The sequence below is a fragment of the Pholis gunnellus genome, assembly GCF_910591455.1.
Source record: "Pholis gunnellus genome assembly, chromosome: 9".
In the NCBI taxonomy this organism is placed as follows: domain Eukaryota; kingdom Metazoa; phylum Chordata; class Actinopteri; order Perciformes; family Pholidae; genus Pholis; species Pholis gunnellus.
In genome coordinates this window covers 26,352,814-26,373,833 of record NC_136535.1, presented here as the reverse complement: position 1 = coordinate 26,373,833, position 21,020 = coordinate 26,352,814, and the positions used below count along the sequence as shown (strand labels likewise).

At 40.8% G+C, this 21,020-nt stretch overlaps 2 protein-coding genes across 5 annotated transcripts; both read right to left on the bottom strand.

Annotated features, from left to right (window-relative positions):
* Positions 1-1,344: 1,344 nt before the first annotated feature.
* efhd1 (EF-hand domain family, member D1) lies at positions 1,345-8,670 on the bottom strand. Its single transcript, XM_079166801.1, has 4 exons — positions 8,183-8,670; positions 6,573-6,720; positions 5,598-5,732; positions 1,345-4,078 (listed from the first exon to the last, which is right to left on the bottom strand). Exons 1-4 carry the CDS (start codon positions 8,485-8,487, stop codon positions 3,944-3,946), a joined length of 723 nt encoding a protein of 240 aa, XP_079022927.1. The 5' UTR covers positions 8,488-8,670; the 3' UTR covers positions 1,345-3,943.
* Positions 8,671-9,566: 896 nt separating this feature from the next.
* On the bottom strand, positions 9,567-19,025 carry nherf4a (NHERF family PDZ scaffold protein 4a). Of its 4 annotated transcripts, none has more exons than XM_079166638.1 (11): positions 18,993-19,025; positions 16,119-16,146; positions 15,058-15,119; positions 14,650-14,858; positions 13,250-13,321; positions 12,144-12,276; positions 11,628-11,764; positions 11,332-11,539; positions 10,642-10,844; positions 10,272-10,396; positions 9,567-10,171 (listed from the first exon to the last, which is right to left on the bottom strand). In XM_079166638.1, exons 1-10 carry the CDS (start codon positions 19,006-19,008, stop codon positions 10,280-10,282), a joined length of 1,185 nt encoding a protein of 394 aa, XP_079022764.1. In that variant the 5' UTR covers positions 19,009-19,025; the 3' UTR covers positions 9,567-10,171; positions 10,272-10,279. The 4 variants fall into 4 exon arrangements, with proteins under 4 accessions (XP_079022764.1, XP_079022765.1, XP_079022766.1 ...); XM_079166639.1 differs by having other exon boundaries at positions 10,642-10,838; XM_079166640.1 differs by lacking the exon at positions 18,993-19,025 and adding an exon at positions 16,799-16,828 and having other exon boundaries at positions 16,119-16,150.
* Positions 19,026-21,020: the final 1,995 nt, after the last annotated feature.

Here is a 21,020-nt window from a genome sequence, read left to right as displayed (position 1 = left end):
GTCAGGTGTGACTGTACTGAGCTGCTGCACTGTGACTCTTTTATGAGCAGATTTGCTGCCTTTTCCACGTCACCTTTTACAATGTTGAGGATTACTCGCCATTTAAAAGATCTGTAGGTTCTCAACCTCGTGCATGTGTTATTAAAATCATATATGTATATTAAATACTTTATAAATGAGGGGAGTTAACAGACTCTTGTTTATTTCCATTCATCAGTGGTCTGCAGTCATCAGACCGATCGGAGCTCTCTGGCTCCCTCGTGCGGTAAGAAGGTGTACTGAAGATTTAAATGTTGAATAAAAAACTGAAGAAACTGCAAATGTGTTTTGCGACCCAGTAGGGGGTCCCGACCCACGCTTTGGAAATGACTGTACCACACTATGACTGTGGTTGATTGATTTTAATAACATACTATACTATGACTTTTAATGATAAACTATTGTTATGGTCCGTCTCTAGCTAAACCCTCAATAAATACATTTTATTAATCAAAGGTTGAGTTAACAATGTAACCTCTGAGGATTCTAACACATGATGCTGGAGGTTCACTGAGGTAATGATACATAAATATACAGCCAATCAAATGTCCAACATATAAACAAGGTGGTGCCAGACAAGCCCACCAATCACAGGAGGGGGCGGGGCTTATAGACTGACAGCAGTGGTCAGCTGACTCCAATTACTCGATGGCTTCAAGCTCCAACCAATCAGGAGCCAGGAACACTGAACGACAGCAACACCACACAGCAACACAACACAGCCACACAGCAACACCACACAACAACACAACACAACATAACAACACAGCACAGCAACACCACACAACAACACAGCAACACAACACAGCAACACAGCAACACCACACAACAACACAGCAACACAACACAGCAACACCACACAACAACACAACACAACACAACAACAACACAGCACAACACAGCAACACCACACAACAACACAACACAACAACATCACAGCAACACAACACAACACCACAGCAACACAACAACAACACAGCAACACAGCAACACAAGTGCTGGCAGAGGTCCTGACACACCAACGAGTATTTTTATGTCATACTATACTATGACATTTTTAAATATGTTCCTATAACATACATTATCACTTAATGTTTCATGACATACTATGTTTGACGTACTAAATCCTTTAATGTTATTGGAGTTCTGCCTGATTAAACCTGTGAACGCTGTGAGGAGAGGCGGCGGTTTAACAGTGAAGATTGTTTGAACATCGATACGATTCACCGATGAAGCTACGAAGCCTCTCATGAGTGACGACAGGAGTCAGGATTTCTTAATATCACTTTTATTGTCGAACTGCTGCTTCTGACCGGGACTACAACACGATATCTTTACAAGTGCCCAAAAAAATATATCTCACTGACCTTTTGTTTTAATATTTGGCAACTTATAAGTCTCTGCTAAAACAATTAACAATATATATACTAATTTATTCATGAAAAAATACATTGTCAGTTTCCACAACAAAATACCAAAGAAGGTGCGACACACAGTAGTCCTGTTATAACTCATGCTACAGATACACACACACACACATGGACCACTTCAGTCAGCGCTCTGTAACATCTGGATGTGGACTCCTGGACCACGGGACGCGTCTACACAGTGTTCAGGCTTCACATGTAAAGAACGTTTAGAGTGGACTACACACAGAGCTGTGGTCCACCGAAGCTTCAGAGATTAACATCAACTTCATCTCTGTGTGTTACGTACAGAGCTGGAGTCAGGACATGGTTAGCCTAGCTTAGCATCACATCTGGAAGTAGAGATACACCAACTCAACAATAACATGCTAATATCCTGCTTGTTTAATGTGAACAAACAGAACCGTGTAGCTCTGTACTGAACACACAAACATGACACTAATATCAAGTTCCTCATCTCGCCCTCTGAAGGAAGCGAAGTAGAGCTTCACAAAGCTGCCGACTGAACTCTCGTTCCTCGCTCTGAACTCTCGCTCTGAACTCTCGCTCCTCTTGATGTTTCTAATCACACGTATTTAGACTCGACGTACAGGCGACTGAGCTCTGAGGTTTCATTATTGAACCGTCAGAGGTTCACGAGTCCACATCGTGAGGAAGTGATGCAGCGAGGAACTCTCTGTTCTCTCACGAAAGGGAGGGAATGATCAAAGACTATATCAAGCATTGCATTATGGGGGATGTAGGTTCCAAGTCTTTTTCTTAACTTGATGAAAGTGCAATATTAATCACTGGAGTTAAAACTCATCACTACACACTTTGAGAAGCTACAAATCAAACGACAACTAAATGTAAATTCTTCTGTCACAGTGTGAAAACCCATCAGTGTTTTATAAAGAAATGGTTCATTTAGTGTCCACACAAACACAAACGATAAGAAGATTTATCTGGTGTTGAATCAGACGAAGCACTCAAAGTTAAACCTGCAGCTCGTCTGTTTCACAGATAAAGTCCACGTCAGCGCTGTCGCTCGCTGCTAGCTGCTAGCTTCAGTAGCTTCAGTAGCTTCAGTAGCTTGTAGTGCAGATGTACACGGTGCAGTAGATTTCTAACATTGGTCTATTTTACATGAAACATACGCTGAATTTGATTTTAAATATATTAGGTCGAGCCTACATCGACACGTGTTGCACTGCATGCTTGTGAAAACAGTATATTGAACGACAGCAGACTCAAGATTCACACGACTCAGCAAAACTGTGCAATACATGTTGTGGGGGCGCCGAGAATTTAGATCCTAAAAACAGAATCACAAGCCGAGTTTAAGAGACGCTGATCAACAGGCTGGTTCCTCCATCTTTAATCTTTAATCTTTAATCTTTAATCTGTGCTGCAGTTTAAAGTCAGTCTGTAGACCTCGGCTCACTCACAGAATACACGTTTAACAGGAAATGTTTAACATTTGAGAAAATAGGTTTACTGGCTTTCTGTCTGAGCCGGAGTCGGGATATGGTTAGCCTAGCTTAGCATAAAGACTGGGGACCTCTGAAGCTCTCTGACTAACACGTTACACCTCGTTTATTTCCTCCGTACATGAAGAGAAATGTGGAAATAAGCAGCTGTGGTTTCAGGGGGAGCTGTGTGCTTCGGACTACCGATATGAAACGAGTTCATCGTGAAGGTTCCAGCGACAAAGTGCAAATAAAAACCACAAACGGTCATTTTAAAATTCCTGCTTTTGTACGGTTAGTGAGCTTTACAAGCGTCTATCAGGCTAGCTGTTTCCCCTCGTTTCCAGTCTTTATGCTAAGCTAGGCTAACCGGCTGTGCACTTATTTCCCTCTCAGAGACCGAAGCCAATAAACACAAAACTAATCCTTTAAATCAACCTCCCTGGTTTTGAAACACTTCACAGTTGAGTTTTTTAAATCTGGGGATTGTTTGAAGTTTTTTTTGCGCGATTTCAAAACCAGAGCGAAGCTTCAACGGATCAAAGAAGGATTAATCTGTAAACTAGTGATGAACGTTGAGCTGCTTGATGTTGGATCAGACCCACTGAGCCAACAGACAAAGTTGCATAAGGATTCATTTTCACCACCGACACTTTCAGACGTTAATACTTAAGTTATTACACCGTTATGATATAGTTATTATCTATTACTATACTGTTACGATGACGTTGGAGGTTAGGCGTCTTATTTAACTACACTTGTAACAGTGTTAGCGAGGATCATATGACACAAAAGAAACGTACGGACAGTTTAACTTTGTCTAAATAAGTAGAAACACCTCGAGATGAAAACTTCCCGTTCTCACACAAAGAACTGTGGAACAGCTGCATGAAGTCTGGAATGATTGAACCTCGTCTGTGGCGCGTTTCGAGGTATTTTAGTGCGTATTTACTTCAATGCATGGTTGCTATCTGTGTGTGAGTGGATGAGCAGCTGTTAGTGGCGCCTCAGTAACTCTGACTCGCTGCCTCAGGAGCAGAAGGCCGACTGCAGCTGCTTGAAGGCGGCTTGTCTCTGTTTCTTGTCCACTTCCTGTCTCTTGCGTTCTTCTTTCTCCTCCTGAATCTCGGCCTCGAACTTGCTGCCCAGAGACAGGGCCTGCATCTGGTGACACACACACACACACGATGACGTCATCACGATGATGTCGCCCCCGCACGGCTGCTTTCAGTCCAGGACCGCCCTCACGCAGCCCGTTTGATACGGCTTCATGCCATTTTTTTTTTTTTTCTCATCTTATTCATCTAGGCCTCAGCTCAGCTTTATTGTGGCGGTCTGTGGAGACTTCCTTGGATGTCTTTTGGTTTGTGATTGGTTAATGTTACATGGAGGTTCAGATCGCATCACGAATCATAGTCACAGATCAGATCAGCACGAAAGAAAAGGAGCAAATCACTAACGTTTGGTTTTGTCTACGAGGATCCACCGTCCCAAAAATCATTTCAACGCTCTGAAGTCTGTAAACTATTAAAAGCTCTAAATGTTATACTTTTACTTTGTTATTGTAATTTATAGTGGTTTTTTTCTTCATAAAAACATGATAACGTTGTAATGTACCTTCAGCCAGTACTCATGTTCACTGAGCAGAGCCTGAAGGCATCATGATGTCACTGAAGTGAACCTCCGTTGGTTAGCCGTTAGCGGTGCTGCTAACGTTACTAGCTCTCCTCTGATTGGTTGTTTACAATGAAACATGATCAGAGATCAGAGACTAAAAACAAGTTCTACCGAGTCAGTAAAACTTTATTTACACTGTGATGGTTAACGTTAAAATTTTATTTACACTCCGATGGTTAACGTTAAACTTTATTTACACTCTGATGGTTAACGTTAAAACTTTATTTACACTCTGATGGTTAACGTTAAAACTTTATTTACACTCTGATGGTTAACGTTAAACTTTATTTACACTGTGATGTTAACGTTAAACTTTATTTACACTCTGATGGTTAACGTTAAACTTTATTTACACTGTGATGGTTAACGTTAAAACTTTATTTACACTCTGATGGTTAACGTTAAAACTTTATTTACACTCTGATGGTTAACGTTAAACTTTATTTACACTCTGATGGTTAACGTGAAACTTTATTTACACTCTGATGGTTAACGTTAAACTTTATTTACACTCTGATGGTTAACGTTAAACTTTATTTACACTCTGATGGTTAACATTAAAACTTTATTTACACTCTGATGGTTAACGATAAACTTTATTTACACTGTGATGTTAACGTTAAAACTTTATTTACACTCCGATGGTTAACGTTAAAACTTTATTTACACTGATGGTTAAAGTTAAACTGTGAGGGGGGGGTCAGTACGGATCACACATTAACTTAAACTTAGTCTTAAATGTCTAAAGAGGCATAAAGACCCATCAAATCAACACAAACCCAGTTTAGGATTGGGGATCTTGGGGGTCAGAGTTTAATTCAAACATCTAAAATTAGCTTTTCAGGCCTCAGCTTTTAATCTGGTGAGTAAAAAAGTTATAAAGAAATGATGATAAACACTATAAAGTAAAAAAAACAAACATCCGTAGAAGCTAAATTCTAGTCTGAATGTTTAACAAGCCCTAAAAGAGGCGGAGTCTATCAGAGCAGGTAGAACACAACAGTACCTTTGCTTCAAAGAAGTCTTTGGCCCCCATCACTCCCTCGGTAGACACGTTGATCTCAGACAGCCTGGCCAGAGCCATCAGACCGCTCTCCTCCTGCAGCTCTCCCGCCGCCGCCCTCCGGAAGATCAACAGGAACTGAAGGAGGTTACATGCAGTTAAAAAGAAGTCCACCTCTGATCTATTCTGGTCCACAACAGCTGCAGCCCAGTAGGATGCACACGAGACATGACGGAGACATGACGGAGGCATGACGGAGCAAACAAGGTGATGAACAATAAAAATCAGAGCTGGATGAACCCAGAATGAGCCGTGGGAATATTCTAAAGATCAGGTAATTAATGTGCCTTCACCTTTCCTCCTCCTCCTCCTCCTCCTCCTCCTCCTCCAGATGTTTGATGATGAGGAGCATTATTGTTGCACATGTGCAAATATATAACTAGCAGTATGATTTGACACTTGTATAACTTTGAGGTAGAACATCTGCTGCAGGTGTTTATCGGCGGTTAACTTCTCTCCTCACACATTAACATTTCAATAAAACATGTGAAAGAAAATGAGCCAGTGTGTAAAGATGAAGATGAAGGTTCATATTTATCTTCCTCCACATGCATGACATCACTCTACATTTTTACCTTTCAACCCGTGGACTCATGGCACGATATTAAAAAAACATCACGTCGTTATCCTCGCCAAAATAAAAGCGGTTACAAGATATTCTCCTGATAAAAACATGCTGGAATCACTTTAACTTACATTTAGTTAAGAACATAATACTTTGCATTGGATCACAGATATGACAGTGAAAAACACTTTTGTGTAAAGTAATTATAAATAAACAATAAATTAGGTCACTGTCATGTCGAGCCTTATTGCTTTTCATCTTGTACTTCTATATAATCTTATATTATTATAATCCCATCACGGATGTGTTGAGCTCTATTTGGTGTAACTGGACCAGAGCAGAGTGAATCTCACCTCTCTGTAGCTCAGCTTGCCATCGAAGTCTTCGTCCACCTCTTTGATCATGTTCTTCAGGCCCAGGTGAGTCTGTGGAGCTCCGAGCTTCTCCATCATCAGCTTCAGCTCCATCAGGTCGATGAAGCCGTCTCTACCGGTGTCGTAGCTGTAGAACCACAGAAACCCATCACAGTTAGCAGGTCGTTCATGTGTTGAAGCTGCATTCTCTCTAGTGTCCACCAGAGGGCGACTCCTCTGGTTGTATAGAAGTCTATGAGAAAATGACTCTACTTCTCTCTTGATTTATTACCTCAGTAAACATTGTAAACATGAGTTTATGGTCTCAATCTCTAGTTTCAAGTCTTCTTCAATACAGCATGATGTTCATTTAGTAAATGATGGTTGTAGAAAACGTCTAAATGTAGAACAAAGAAGTGGCCTATAGTTAGTTTGTTATTGTAACCATTGTTAACTGAGTTGGATTAGATCACAATTGGAAACCTCATTTGCATAATGGACCGATTACAGCCAGAGAAAGAGCTTCCTGTTCAGGCTGCATTCCAGTTCTGAGGAACACAAAGAAACGCTCAGACCAACTCTTGTGTGTGGGAGAAGAGAAACCATCCGACCACCAGCTCACAGGAACGCTCACTATCTCACATATATACATTCATACATATATATACATATATATATATATATATATATATATATATATATATATATATATATATATATATATATATATATATATATATATATATATATATATATATACATACATACATACATACATACATACATACATATATGAATGAAACCATCCGACCACGAGCTCACAGGAACGCTCACTATATCAGATATATACATAATATAACAGAGGATGATGCTTCTGCCTACTTTTGTTTAATTTTTAATATTTTTTAATCTCAATTGGATACGATTGACTGTATTACATTTTTTGTTCCTTTTTTTCCATATTCCATCTATTTATATATGTTCAAAACACTTTGAAAAATGTTAATATACATAATATATACACATATACGTGTGTGTGTATGTAATATATATATATATATATATATATATATGTATTCAATAGGAATACATGACGCAATTACAATATATATATACTTACATACACACATACACACATACACACACACACACACACACACACACACACACACACACACACATATATATTGTAATTGCGTCACGTATTCCTATTGAATATGACGCAGTAGACTTTATTGTCACATCTGGGCCTCCGTAGAATATCTTCACCGCTTGTTTTTTATGTCAATAAATCTGAACCCATCAATGTAATCTCTGGCCTCGTGCGCTCTCCCCTCTGATCACGAGACGTCACGGGACGGATTAAAACACGCACTGAAGAAGCCCTCAAAACGGTGACGAGGGCCTCGGTGAGTCGTGTCGTGATCAGAGTGACAGCTCGTGCTTTCACCCGCGAGGCTTCACGTCAGCAGCAGCATCATCATCATCTTAATCCCCCGCGCGCTCACTCAGCCACCAACGGCCCACGCGCGCACGACTACACGTCAACAATGTCGGAACCACCGTTGCTCCGCGTGCAAAAACCAGCGGACAAACAACGGGCATCTTACCGTTTGAACATCGCCTCCATGTCCTTAATCTGTTTGCGGGAGAACTCCTTGAACTCCGTGTACGGGTTGAACACGCGGGTCAGTCGCGGTGCGGCGGTCCCGTCGTTGATGTCCTGACGGCGGGTCAGCACGGCGGACAGCTCGGAGGAGGACGAGGAGTCTCCGCAGGCTGCCTCGGCCTCCTGCGGTCTGGGTCGGAGAAGGACCGGGCTCGGTACGGACTCCGGCTTTGGGTCGTGGTCGGCGGCCTCCTGCGTAGCGACCAGCCGGGACTGGAGCTTCTTCGCCAGCTCTTCGGACGCCATGGCTGTTCTACTGGAGGGGTTTAGTTAGGAGGGAATGAAGCCTGACAGCCGTCTCGCGAGTATCAACCGTTAAACTGACCGCTGTGATCACCAAGAAGGAAGACTGCGCAGCTTCCGGTCTCACTTTTTCAGAATAAGACTTATAACGGTTACAATTATAACGGTATATATTTTCTGCGTTTATTCCTCTGGTATGTTAGTTTGAATGTATGTATTCTACTGTGTATTATTGTGAATATGTGCAATTTGTTCAATACATTTGAAAAAAAGGTTTAAAAAACGCTTTGATTGAGATTCATTTCATCATAAATATGGTGGAAAAACACTAAGAAATCCTCAAATGATTCATATATCTCAGAAAAAGTTCCTCATTTGTTGTGTTTTCCTACTGAAGTCCAGAAACAAGTGTCAATTCATATGAACTGTTTTTTCAAAATAAACTTCCGTCTTCACAGGAAGCCAGTTTAGAAGCCAGTTTATTGTAACTCCTGTTCATGAAATTAATCAAGTATGTTGTTGAAATATATCAATTCAATGACACCAAATATGTTCTAAGGTATACATTATTGCATGCAGTTTATCTTTGATCATTTTATGAAAGTTTGGGATAAAATTACAGAAAACTAAAATTTAAAAAACAGCATTGAAGGTAAATGTGAATTATATTTATAGTAAAACTTTATCAAACCCTTTGACGTCAGACAAGGAGACAGGCTTTTAACATGTGAAGTTATGGCATCACTAAATTCAGACACTGAACACTTTAACTCTTATATTGTTTATCTTAATCTATTGTACATTTTTATATTTTTATTAAGTATTTTATGCTGTTTCACTGCGTTTATCATCCGCACCAATCAACAAGTCAAACTCCTTTTTTGATGCGAACATATTTGGCAATAATCCGTTAAATAAACCGTATTTAATACTCACTAGGATTTCAAATGACTTTATATATGTTGACATATATCAATGACATACGTATGAGAATAGACCAGTTTGTTGTGTGATGTCTCGTCTAACGTCTCGACCACCATGGATCATGTCCACCCCAAAATAAATACAACAAAAACAGTATATACTGATAAAAAGGGTTTAATATTTAATGTTCAGTACATCTAAGAACATAAAGAAGATCCGTTTTAAAAGATGCATGTTTCTATATGTGGAGCTTAATTTAATCACACAACGCTTCACACTAAATAATGACCACTGTTTATAATTAATATTAAAAAAATGAATCAAAATGTACAAAAATAGAACGGTCCTGAGATCTCGCTACAGATTCAGAGGAGCATCGTGGTCCCAGAGGATCATCGTGGTCCCAGAGGAGCATCGTGGTCCCAGAGGATCATCGTGGTCCCAGAGGAGCATCGTGGTCCCAGAGGAGCATCGTGGTCCCAGAGGATCATCGTGGTCCCAGAGGAGCATCGTGGTCCCAGAGGAGCATCGTGGTCCCAGAGGAGCATCGTGGTCCCAGAGGATCATCGTGGTCCCAGAGGATCATCGTGGTCCCAGAGGAGCATCGTGGTCCCAGAGGAGCATCATGGTCCCAGCAGATGGTCCCAGAGGATGATCACACAGATTTGTGATTTTAGAAGAAATCACAGGACGTCCGTCTGATGTGAAATCATCTGAGCTCCTCGTCTGCTGGCCTCAGAAAGCATCTCTTGTTCTCTGACGGCTGGAAAACATTAAACATAGAATGTTCTTATATGAAGTGATGAAGTGATTTCAGACCAAAAACAATGTGAGGACTTTCACACAGCTTCAGAATATTACACCTCTGGGGTTAAAGCTCCTGACTGACGTGAGACCCGGTCTGTCCCGGTCTGTCCGTCTCCTCTCCGTCCTGAGCGTAGATTGTTGGACGTCCGTCCTCGCAGAACAACAGCGGAGATATTCCCAACTACAGGAACACGACAGAGAACATCTGTATGATGATAGAAATGCGTGTGTATATACACAGTATATATATATATAAAAATAAAAAGATATATATATATAAATTAAAAAAATTAAAAATATATAAAAATAAAAAGATGTATATATATAAATTTAAAAAAATTAAAAATATTAAAAAAAAAAAAGATATATATATATATATATATATATATATATATATATTAAATATATATAAATAAATAAATGTACCTCTCTGTAAAAGTCTCTTCCTGGTATCGATATGGAGGTGAGGACGACTTTATCTCCGCTCCGTCTGATCTCTTTGACGATGTCGTCGTGCTCCAGAGACTCTACAGGTGTACCGTTGACGGCCAGCAGCAGGTCTCCGTCCTCCATCCCCTCGGCCTCAGCTGGACTCCCTTCATCCACCTCCCTCAGCACATGAACTAGGTCTCAGCAGGACGGGGGAGCAAATAAATACAAGCAGCTCAGAGACTCTGACAGACAGCTGATTATCACAGAGGAAGGCTTTGACTTTAACGTGGAGGTTAAACCAACACAGCTCCTGTTGTTATTATTGTTAAATGTGTTGGAACTACTTTGATATAAATTAAACTTGGTCCTAGACTAAACCTCTGAACCCCAAAGCCCTCCGTCCTAATCCTTCCAGACGTCATGTGTGATGAACACTTCCGTCATAAAGAGCAGCCGACAAACAAAGTTTGAAATAACGTCTTATTCTAAATGTGAGTTTCATTTAAAATGTCTCTTATTTTAAAGCCAACTACGATGTTTGTCATGAACCCAACTCAGTGGTTTTGTTTGTAAGGTGTCTCTGTACACAGGACAACGGATCACATCTCGTGACTCTTTCCCTCGTCAGACGTCTCTACGAGGTGCTCGTGCTCGTGGTCACGTGAGCGTCGGCGTGCCTCTCACCTTTCCTCTGAGCGCCGGCCAGCCTCTCTTGTCTCAGCAGGAAGCCGTATCCATCGGGTCCTTTCACCAGACGCATGGTTCTGGCGGCGTGCGGGAGGCCGCGGCATTCCGCCACCTCGGGCAGGACGGGCGTCCTCCTCCGGACGCTGCAGGACTCGCCCTCGCGGTCGATGACCAGCACCGTCACCGAGTCCCCGATCCGCTTCACCTGAGAGGACCAGACGCACTGCAGCAGTCACACACACACGATCATCATCTAACACACAGGTTTAGATCGTGAACTGAGGGACTCGTACAGTTCTGCTGAGGGTGGCGTGAGTCAGCGTGGACACCGTGACCCCGTTGATCCAGATCAGACGGTCCCCCGTGCAGACGCCGGCTTTCTCTGCTGGACCGTCGGTCACCGTGTTCACAGTGAACTGTCCCTTCTGACCTGAGGACGCAAACATCACCATCATCAGTGCGTTAGATACTCTCAAAGTTAATAAGTTATTCCTGCTCATGTCGTTTATTAGGAGCAAAGTTTCTCTGCAACAAAGAAACGAACGAGCAACTTCTGTTGATAGTTTTAAGAAAAAAACTTTTTTACAATCTTGCTTTTAATTAATTCCATCTTTTTCAAACTGCAAGTTCCTCACTGTGACTTTAGGCACAGAGCTGGAGTCAGGATGTGGTTAGCCTAGCTTAGCATAAAGACTGGAAGCAGGGGGAAACAGCTAGCATGGCCTCAGGACCTTTTTAAATCTAGAGAATCATTAATGGTGACAATATCTGCTGACGTTTGGTTCTTGTCTAGTAAAGGAGAAGTTAACCTTCCACTGAGGTGACGGTCATCCCCAGACCGTCCTCCGGGTGTCTGCTGATGTGACACAGTCTGGGTCTAGACCAGCCGTCCCCTTTGGAGGACTTGGCCAGCGTCTGCAGATCCACACCCACAGACACGGCCTGTGGAACGGAGACCAGAGCGGGATTCAACTCAGAGAAACAACAACTACAGATTAACTCACATCACTCACTCTGAACTTCCGGTCACACAAAATGCTAATTATATTTCTTTAATAATTTATTTTACAAAAAATGGGAAAACAATGAAATCTAACATTTGGTGCCCACAAGTGTCAACATGCTTTAGCTTACATATTTTACTTTTCGTCCAAACTGCAGCTGCCTTCACAAAGTACATCCTGTTGCATACAGAATGCATTCAACCGAGACAAACTTTGACCCTTTTGCTCCGCTGTGCAAAGGATTGTGGGTCAAATTGCCCAAGAAAAGCATGCTGGCTTTCATGCTGCTAAATGTGACCAGATGTAGTAGAACATCCTGGTCATTTTGGCATATATTTGGACCAGGAGACAACTTCCAGCTCTGAAAAGTGAAGCTAAAGCTTCATGCTTAAAGCTGCATTCTCTCTAGTGTCCACCAGGGGGCGACTCCTCTGGTTGTATAGAAGTCTATGAGAAAATGACTCTACTTCTCTCTTGATTTATTACCTCAGTAAACATTGTAAACATGAGTTTATGGTCTCAATCTCTAGTTTCAAGTCTTCTTCAATACAGCATGATGTTCATTTAGTAAATGATGGTCCATTTAGAGTCACACAGACCATAAAGCAGGGGATGCTTTAGGGGCGGGGCTACACAGTGATTGACAGGTCTCTCTACCAGAGACGTATACGGCGTCTCTACGTCACTCCTCCTCAGTCCAGATATGGTCACTTCCTGTTCACTGGTTGCTAAAAACCAAGATGGCGACGGACAAATCGCCGAACTGAAAACTTCAAAACATCAGCCCACAAACTAATGAGAGACGTGAAGATGACTACGTCCACTTCTTATATACAGCCAATGATTGGGACACACTATCTTTTTCTGACAGAATACATAGGTAGATTATAAAGTTAACCTTCATACTGTACCTCTTCATACTCGTCCCGTCTCAACACCAGCAGAAACAGATGTAATCCACAGGACTGGATCTTCCTCACAACCTGTCAGAACATCACAGAGACACAGATGATAAAGTGAATAAACTCTTTCATTTTAAACATTGAGGCCCTGTTCCTTGAATATTTATGTCCATCCTAAATCAAAAGAACTCTTGTTTTTGACATGTAAGCAGACAGAAATTTGTTCTTTTCATTCAGCCATTAAAGTCATAATTAAGCTCAGGTGAGATCGATCCAGTCTGTTTACTTTTAACTACAGATACCTAGAGCGTAGAGGGATCTATTGGCGGTTTTCTTCCGTGTGAATTCACCTGGAAATAAGAATCGTTGTGTTTTTGTTACCTTAGAATGAGCAGTTTATATCTACATAAGGAGCCATGTTGCTACGGTAGCCCAGAACGGACAAATCACAGACTATGTACTTTAAATGACCGACGATACGATAGACATCCACGTTTTCACATTTAGGCCACCGTAGTTCTCTGACTCGCTTGGCACATGGGGGGGGGGGGGGTTTCAACTGGTTGCGATCTGCAACCTCACCACTAGATGGCGCCAGAACTCACACACTGCACCTTTAAACTGTGAGAAATAACTAGCTGCCCTTCAGTTTATTGTCGACAAGAAAGTTCGGACAGATGGTGAAGCCTGATGAAAGGTCATAGGGTCACCAATGTTAACGCAGACGATCGATCCTGTGAGCATCATGAATATGCAAAACAAATTCATAGGAACAGTGTGTGAGATTTAGAGACATCTATGTTAAACATAACACTCCTAAAAAATAAATATCTTTAAGAGTTTATTTCTACAATGAGCTACTCTCATCAATACTCTGTTTCATGAATAAATGATTGTTTTTAAAAACATGAATATAGAATAAAAATAAAAGCTTTGGTCCGATTGTTCGTGCTGTGCTTGTGTAAACATAGCGTTGGTCGATGATCGAGGGTTGATGGATTTAGGTTTCACTTTCATTTACATGTTCACATATGTGTTGATAAGGGCTTTTTACTTGCAAATATTTTATTCCAGTAACAGTAATGATCATAGTCGCTGTAGTTCGAGTGTCCTTCACTTCACCTGGTTCACAAACCAAAATCTCTGTAGAGCCAGCGTTCCTTAGTGTTTGTCCATTCTGGGCTGCCGTAGCAACATGGCGGTGCAACATGGCGGAGTCCGTGTAAAACGACCCGCTCCCCACGTAGATCTAAAAGGCTTTTTTTCTACACTAAATAAAACTAAACTAATGAAAACATAGTTGAACATATTATATTCCATTTCTGCTAATCAACCCCTGAAGTGTTCCACACTGTTCCTTTAAGAAGAAGCCCAGGAGATGTTGCATCATCTCGATTGCGGACACTAACCTTGGAGAAGTCCACGTTGTGCACGTACTCCTCGTTGACCTCCAGCACTCGGTCCCCGTCCCGGAGGCCGCCACGCTTCGCCGGACTCCACGGCTCCACGTCTCTGACCTCAAAGCTCCGGCCGCTCTGGTCCATCCGCAGGAAGAAGCCGAAGCTCTGGCCCTCCAGACGCGTCAGGTGGCACAGTCTGGGAACCAGACTCTGAGGGTCTGCACACACACACACACACACACACACACACACACACACACACACACACACACACACACACACACACACACACACACACACACACACACACACACACACACACACACACACACACACAGGGTCCAGTGAAGACCATCAACACCGAGGAAGGAGTCACAAAAGGTCACGTAAAGGCTCGTGTTCTGTATCAAACCTCACCTGGATCATCGGTGATGACCAGAGCGGGATTATCAATGCCTTCCTTTGGATTGAAGGTAAAACTGAGAGGAGGAGAAATTAAAAACAGACAGAATGGAATTCAGTTTTATACAAAAACTATACTGTACACAAAATGGCTTCTTTTTCAAAGGACCGACCAGCATTTCTGAAGTTGTATTTCATTCTAGTAGACTCACTTCATCATTTAAAACAACGCTGTTATTCAAGATATCTTTGGAACGCAATGGTTTACTTTCATGTCACTGCATCACGTGTATACACGTAACTTGTGTAATGTAGTTATAGTACTTCTGTGGTTATTCTAACCGGGGATCTTTTCCTAAAACTAACCAAGTAGTTTCCTGTGAAGATGGAAGTTTATTTTGAAAAACGCAATTAATCTATCAAGCAGACATTGATACAAATTCCTGGATTTCATAGAAAAACGTACAGAAAATGTGTCACTTTTCTAAAGATATCACAGGAACGTTGCACGAGGACTCGTTTGATATCTGGAGCATCCTGACATGTGACTCACTGATGTAATTGACTTTTAGTCATGTGGTCAAAAACAAACTAGTAGAACTTTCTGACAAAGCAGCAAGAACCGTCTTAAAGTTAAATTTTGAAATTAAAAAAAAAATATATATATATATAAAAATAAAAAGATATATATAAATTCCCCAAAAATTATATATATATATAAAAAAATATATATATATAAAAATATATATATATATAAAAAAATATATATATTTAAAAAAAGTTTTTCATTACATTTCGCCTTTATTCACTATATTCATATTGGATTCTCTAGTGCATCATTGAAGCCCAGTGCAATATTTATTGGTGATAAACATTTATGTCGTACACATTTCTTTAAATATCGACACTTTGTCTGCTGAAAGGTCGATAACGGTGAACACATGTTGCACTGAGGAAACACTTCCTTGTTGTATCCAGAAGATAAAGAGCTCACAGTTCAGCTGTTATCTTCAGCGATATCAACGTTATCAGGTGTGGTCCTTTATTAACGTCATGAACACAGTGTGAAGACTCACCGTGGATGTTCCATCTCATGCTGGCAGCCTGTTGGAAAAACAGACACAAGATGAAATACTTCTTCCTGCAGCTGCTGCTTCGTTCTTCCATCATCAGATGCAGGTAGAAGCTCAAGCTGTTTTGAATCTTTGAGTCTTTGTTCAGAACATAGATTGCAGCTGAACTCACAGCGGCTCATTGAAATGTGCTCAGAGAACGGAGGTTACCGGACTTCTCAGGACACGAAACGTTAATACATTCTAGCTCCGGAGCTTCAGGAGGTAAAAATATGACCAATGAACACTGGAGCCTTTAATGAAAGAATCCTCACAGCTCTGCAGACCTGGTCCATCTAGACCTGGTCCACCGAGACCGGATTCCACCCCCCAACCAATGAGACCCTCAAGTACAAACGCACACATTATAAATAGACGGCGCTTTTTGTTGTCTTAACAACCAACACACACACACACACACACACACACACACACACACACACACACACACACACACACACACACACACACACACACACACACACACACACACACACACACACACACACACACACAGTTCCTGATTGAACTTGAACTTCTGAGTTTATCTCTGCTGACAAAGTTAAACATATTTGTATTTTATATTTCTAGATTGAGCGTTAAATGAAGTTACGGTTCATAAGAAGTGTTAATAACTTTCCTGTCAGTGTCGTTCAGCCGACCATCCTTCTGTCTTTGGACTGAGCCGCTGCGTCACACCTGGTCTGGTAGATTAGAATGGACAATTGGACTGTTCCATTCTCCCACAGCCAGAGGGGTGTTCTCAGGAGCCACTACATGTGCACCACAGAGGAGGAAGGTCTGCTCTCCCCTTCAATCATCTATGGACCGGCCAGCATAGTGTTACAGTCATGTCGTTAGGAGATGAGGGAGTTCTGTTTAGTTAAGTTGTGCTTAGACTTTAGAGAAATTACATTAAGTTTATATAGTTGTTTCTAATTAGAACAAATTAGAACAAATAAAAATAATTATTTTGTATTTTATTTTATAAAATTATTTTATTCACATATTTAATTTTGTTCAAGTTAAAAACTAATTCTATTTTATTATTATTACATTTTTCACTTATTTTGTTGTATTTAAGTTGCACCTTTTTTTTAAATTGATCATTTATTTTACTGTAGATAAATTGTATAATCGTATTAATCTAGTTTGTATTTCAAGCGGTTTCTCTACTATTACTGTTATTACAGCTTTTAATTACATTTTCAATATTTTTAAACGTTGGTCTAAAGTTGTAGAATTACTTTTATCTTTTCTGTTTTCACCGTCGCGTCTTGTTGCGTCTCATATTTCAGCTCTTTGAACTTCACTCACCTATGAAAGGTGCTCTGAAAGTAATGTTCGACATCGTGTGTGGAATGAATGGTGGCCGATACACACAATCACATTTTGATCTTTTATTAAAGATCTGTTCAATAATAGCAGAATTCTAATCTTACTGTTGAACCCTGATGACATGACGCAATACGATGCCTCTTTAGAAAGCTCCAGAAAACACTCAAGACTTCATGTGACGGTCAATTCATGGTCATCAATAACAACAACAATAACCTCCTGAACACCAGCTCAATAACAACAACAATAACCTCCTTAACACCAGCTCAATAACAACAACAATAACCTCCTTAACACCAGCTCAATAACAACAACAATAACCTCCTTAACACCAGCTCAATAACAACAATAACCTCCTTAACACCAGCTCAATAACAACAACAATAACCTCCTGAACACCAGCTCAATAACAACAACAATAACCTCCTTAACACCAGCTCAATAACAACAACAATAACCTCCTTAACACCAGCTCAATAACAACAACAATAACCTCCTTAACACCAGCTCAATAACAACAACAATAACCTCCTGAACACCAGCTCAATAACAACAACAATAACCTCCTTAACACCAGCTCAATAACAACAACAATAACCTCCTGAACACCAGCTCAATAACAACAACAATAACCTCCCTAACACCAGCTCAATAACAACAACAATAACCTCCTTAACACCAGCTCAATAACAACAATAACCTCCTTAACACCAGCTCAATAACAACAACAATAACCTCCTGAACACCAGCTCAATAACAACAACAATAACCTCCTTAACACCAGCTCAATAACAACAACAATAACCTCCTTAACACCAGCTCAATAACAACAACAATAACCTCCTGAACACCAGCTCAATAACAACAACAATAACCTCCTTAACACCAGCTCAATAACAACAACAATAACCTCCTTAACACCAGCTCAATAACAACAACAATAACCTCCTGAACACCAGCTCAATAACAACAACAATAACCTCCTTAACACCAGCTCAATAACAACAACAATAACCTCCTGAACACCAGCTCAATAACAACAACAATAACCTCCCTAACACCAGCTCAATAACAACAACAATAACCTCCTTAACACCAGCTCAATAACAACAACAATAACCTCCTGAACACCAGCTCAATAACAACAACAATAACCTCCTTAACACCAGCTCAATAAGAAAAATAATAAACAGCTCTAGTGTGAACAAGAAGATTTAAAATGAACCGGTAAGATGACACTTTGTGATAACTGTAAACTGTACACAAACATGCAGAGAAGGACTGCAGGTGGAAAATGTTTCACCAGAAAACACAAAGTCACGCACAAAGGAATGATTCCCACAACCATCAAAAAGAACAAGCAGGTACTTTGACTTTACCTCTTGAATACACAGGTGATACTGATGCTTATACCAAGACTTCTCCATGAGAGTTATGTCAAGATAAAGAATCATTTTTACCTCAATAGTCAAATCAGAGCCAGAGAGAGAGAGAGCTTACCTGTGGAGGTCCTCATGGAGTCCTGAGTGTGTGTGTGAGTGTGTGTGTGTGTGTGTGTGTGTGTGTGTGTGTGTGAGAGTGTGTGTGTGTCCACTGAGGACGGACAAGGTTCACAGCTCACACAGACAATAAAAAGACGCCTCCAGCAGGTGAGATGGTGTTAAACATTGACAGGCTGTTACACATTAAGGAGGAGGAGCCTGTTCATAACGTCTGACATCAGACCAACAACCACCCTCGTTGAGAGGAGGTGTTACCTTCTTCTTCTCTTTTTAAACAGTAATGTTAATCACAACAGCAGGTTGGGCTGAGTGATAGTCAGCCAATCAGATCCTCTTTAAGATGTTAGAAGTTGAGCTGAGGCAACTACATGAAGTAAACGTCAGGGCCTGCAAAGCCTTCTCTGCTGGCCTAAACAGAATCACAAAGTTAGAGCTATTTTATAATTTAATAATTTTTCTTAAATACACTACATGTATCATAATTTATACAAACATTGTTCCCATTATCTTATGTTCTCATTGCACAGCTACTGTGCTCCTCAGCTGCTCTGCTTCAGTGCAGCTTGTTTTAAGTAGAGCTTTGATCCAATCAGAGTTCACCTCTGTGTCTCTAGGTAGAAGAGAGGCCCCAGGCCTGCAGACTCACCAGTGAATCCATGTGCAGGTTAAGTGAATGGGGACGATGTTGTTGATTGTCATAGTCTTCAACCAATCAGATCTTTAGTTTGACATGTTGGGCGTATTCTTTGACGTGTCAGAGCTGCTAGCTGGCCTACAGCTACGTGATTGGTCAGTGGGCTAGCGTGACATGTTGGGCGGTGATGATCCCAACATCTGCTGCCTCTGTGGAGCGACATGTTCAGCCTCAAACGCATTAAAACGTGTTCAAGAAATACAACTGGGGAGGCTCGACTGTATTCACTGGCGTCCGTGAATCCAGAAGAACTTCTTACTGGAACTAAAACACACGGATGTACTGAACAACGTGAGATTAAACTCTTTGTTAACAAAGAAAGGAGGATGGACTTTGTCTTTAAATAGTGAACAGCAGCTCTGGTAAGTGAACTGCTTTTGTTTGTACATCTGCAGCAGCTTTAAGATGCTTGTTTATATATTATTATTTGTACAACTTGTTTTTATGAAGATGGATTTTTGTTTGGTTTTATATGTGATAGGAACCATTGTTACGTCCAATGTTGCTCTGGGGACATATTTAACCGGTGCCAGTGTTGCCAACTTGGCGACTCTCTCGCTAAATCTGGCGACTTTCCAAACCCTCACGGCGACTTGTTTTATCAAAAGCTACTAGCGACAAATCTAGCGACTTGTTCTGGTGTTGTTGGAGACTTTTCTGGTGTTTTGACTGTTTAACAATAACACAAGAGAACACCGTTTGCATCTTAACATTTAATGCAGCAAGTTTAAATTACACCCTATCACTAACTAGTGGTTCTTTTCATATTACTGAACATGCATCATTTAGCTCTGACCATAAACAATCACATATGAAATAAAAGATCAATTAAAGCAGCATTGCACCTTTAAAACCATCTTAAAACTGTCTATTTAGACGTCTTTACCTTTAACAAAAAAAAACAACCATGATGGGAATCATCTGAAAGGTTTAGGTACTTATACTATTTATTAAAATACCTTTTGTTCGATAACTATAACTCTCAAACACACTGTTGTCGTTGGAAGTATCAGAGGAACGACAAAAAACAGATTACAGTTGAGCGCAAACACAGTGAATATATTTAATCTGATTAAATAAATTAGTCAAAGGGGAAAAAAACTATTAAAAATGTATTTATATGACTGGCTGCATGAGGCCAAACATCTGGAAGACTTTAAAGAAGCACCGATGTGACTTTGTGTCTGGTTGGTGAACAAACAGTCAGCAGGTCAGAGGGTTAGCGGTTAGCTCAGCAGCTAGCGCCAGCATGTTAGCGGTTAGCTCAGCAGCTAGCGCCAGCATGTTAGCGGTTAGCTCAGCAGCTAGCGCCAGCATGTTAGCGGTTAGCTC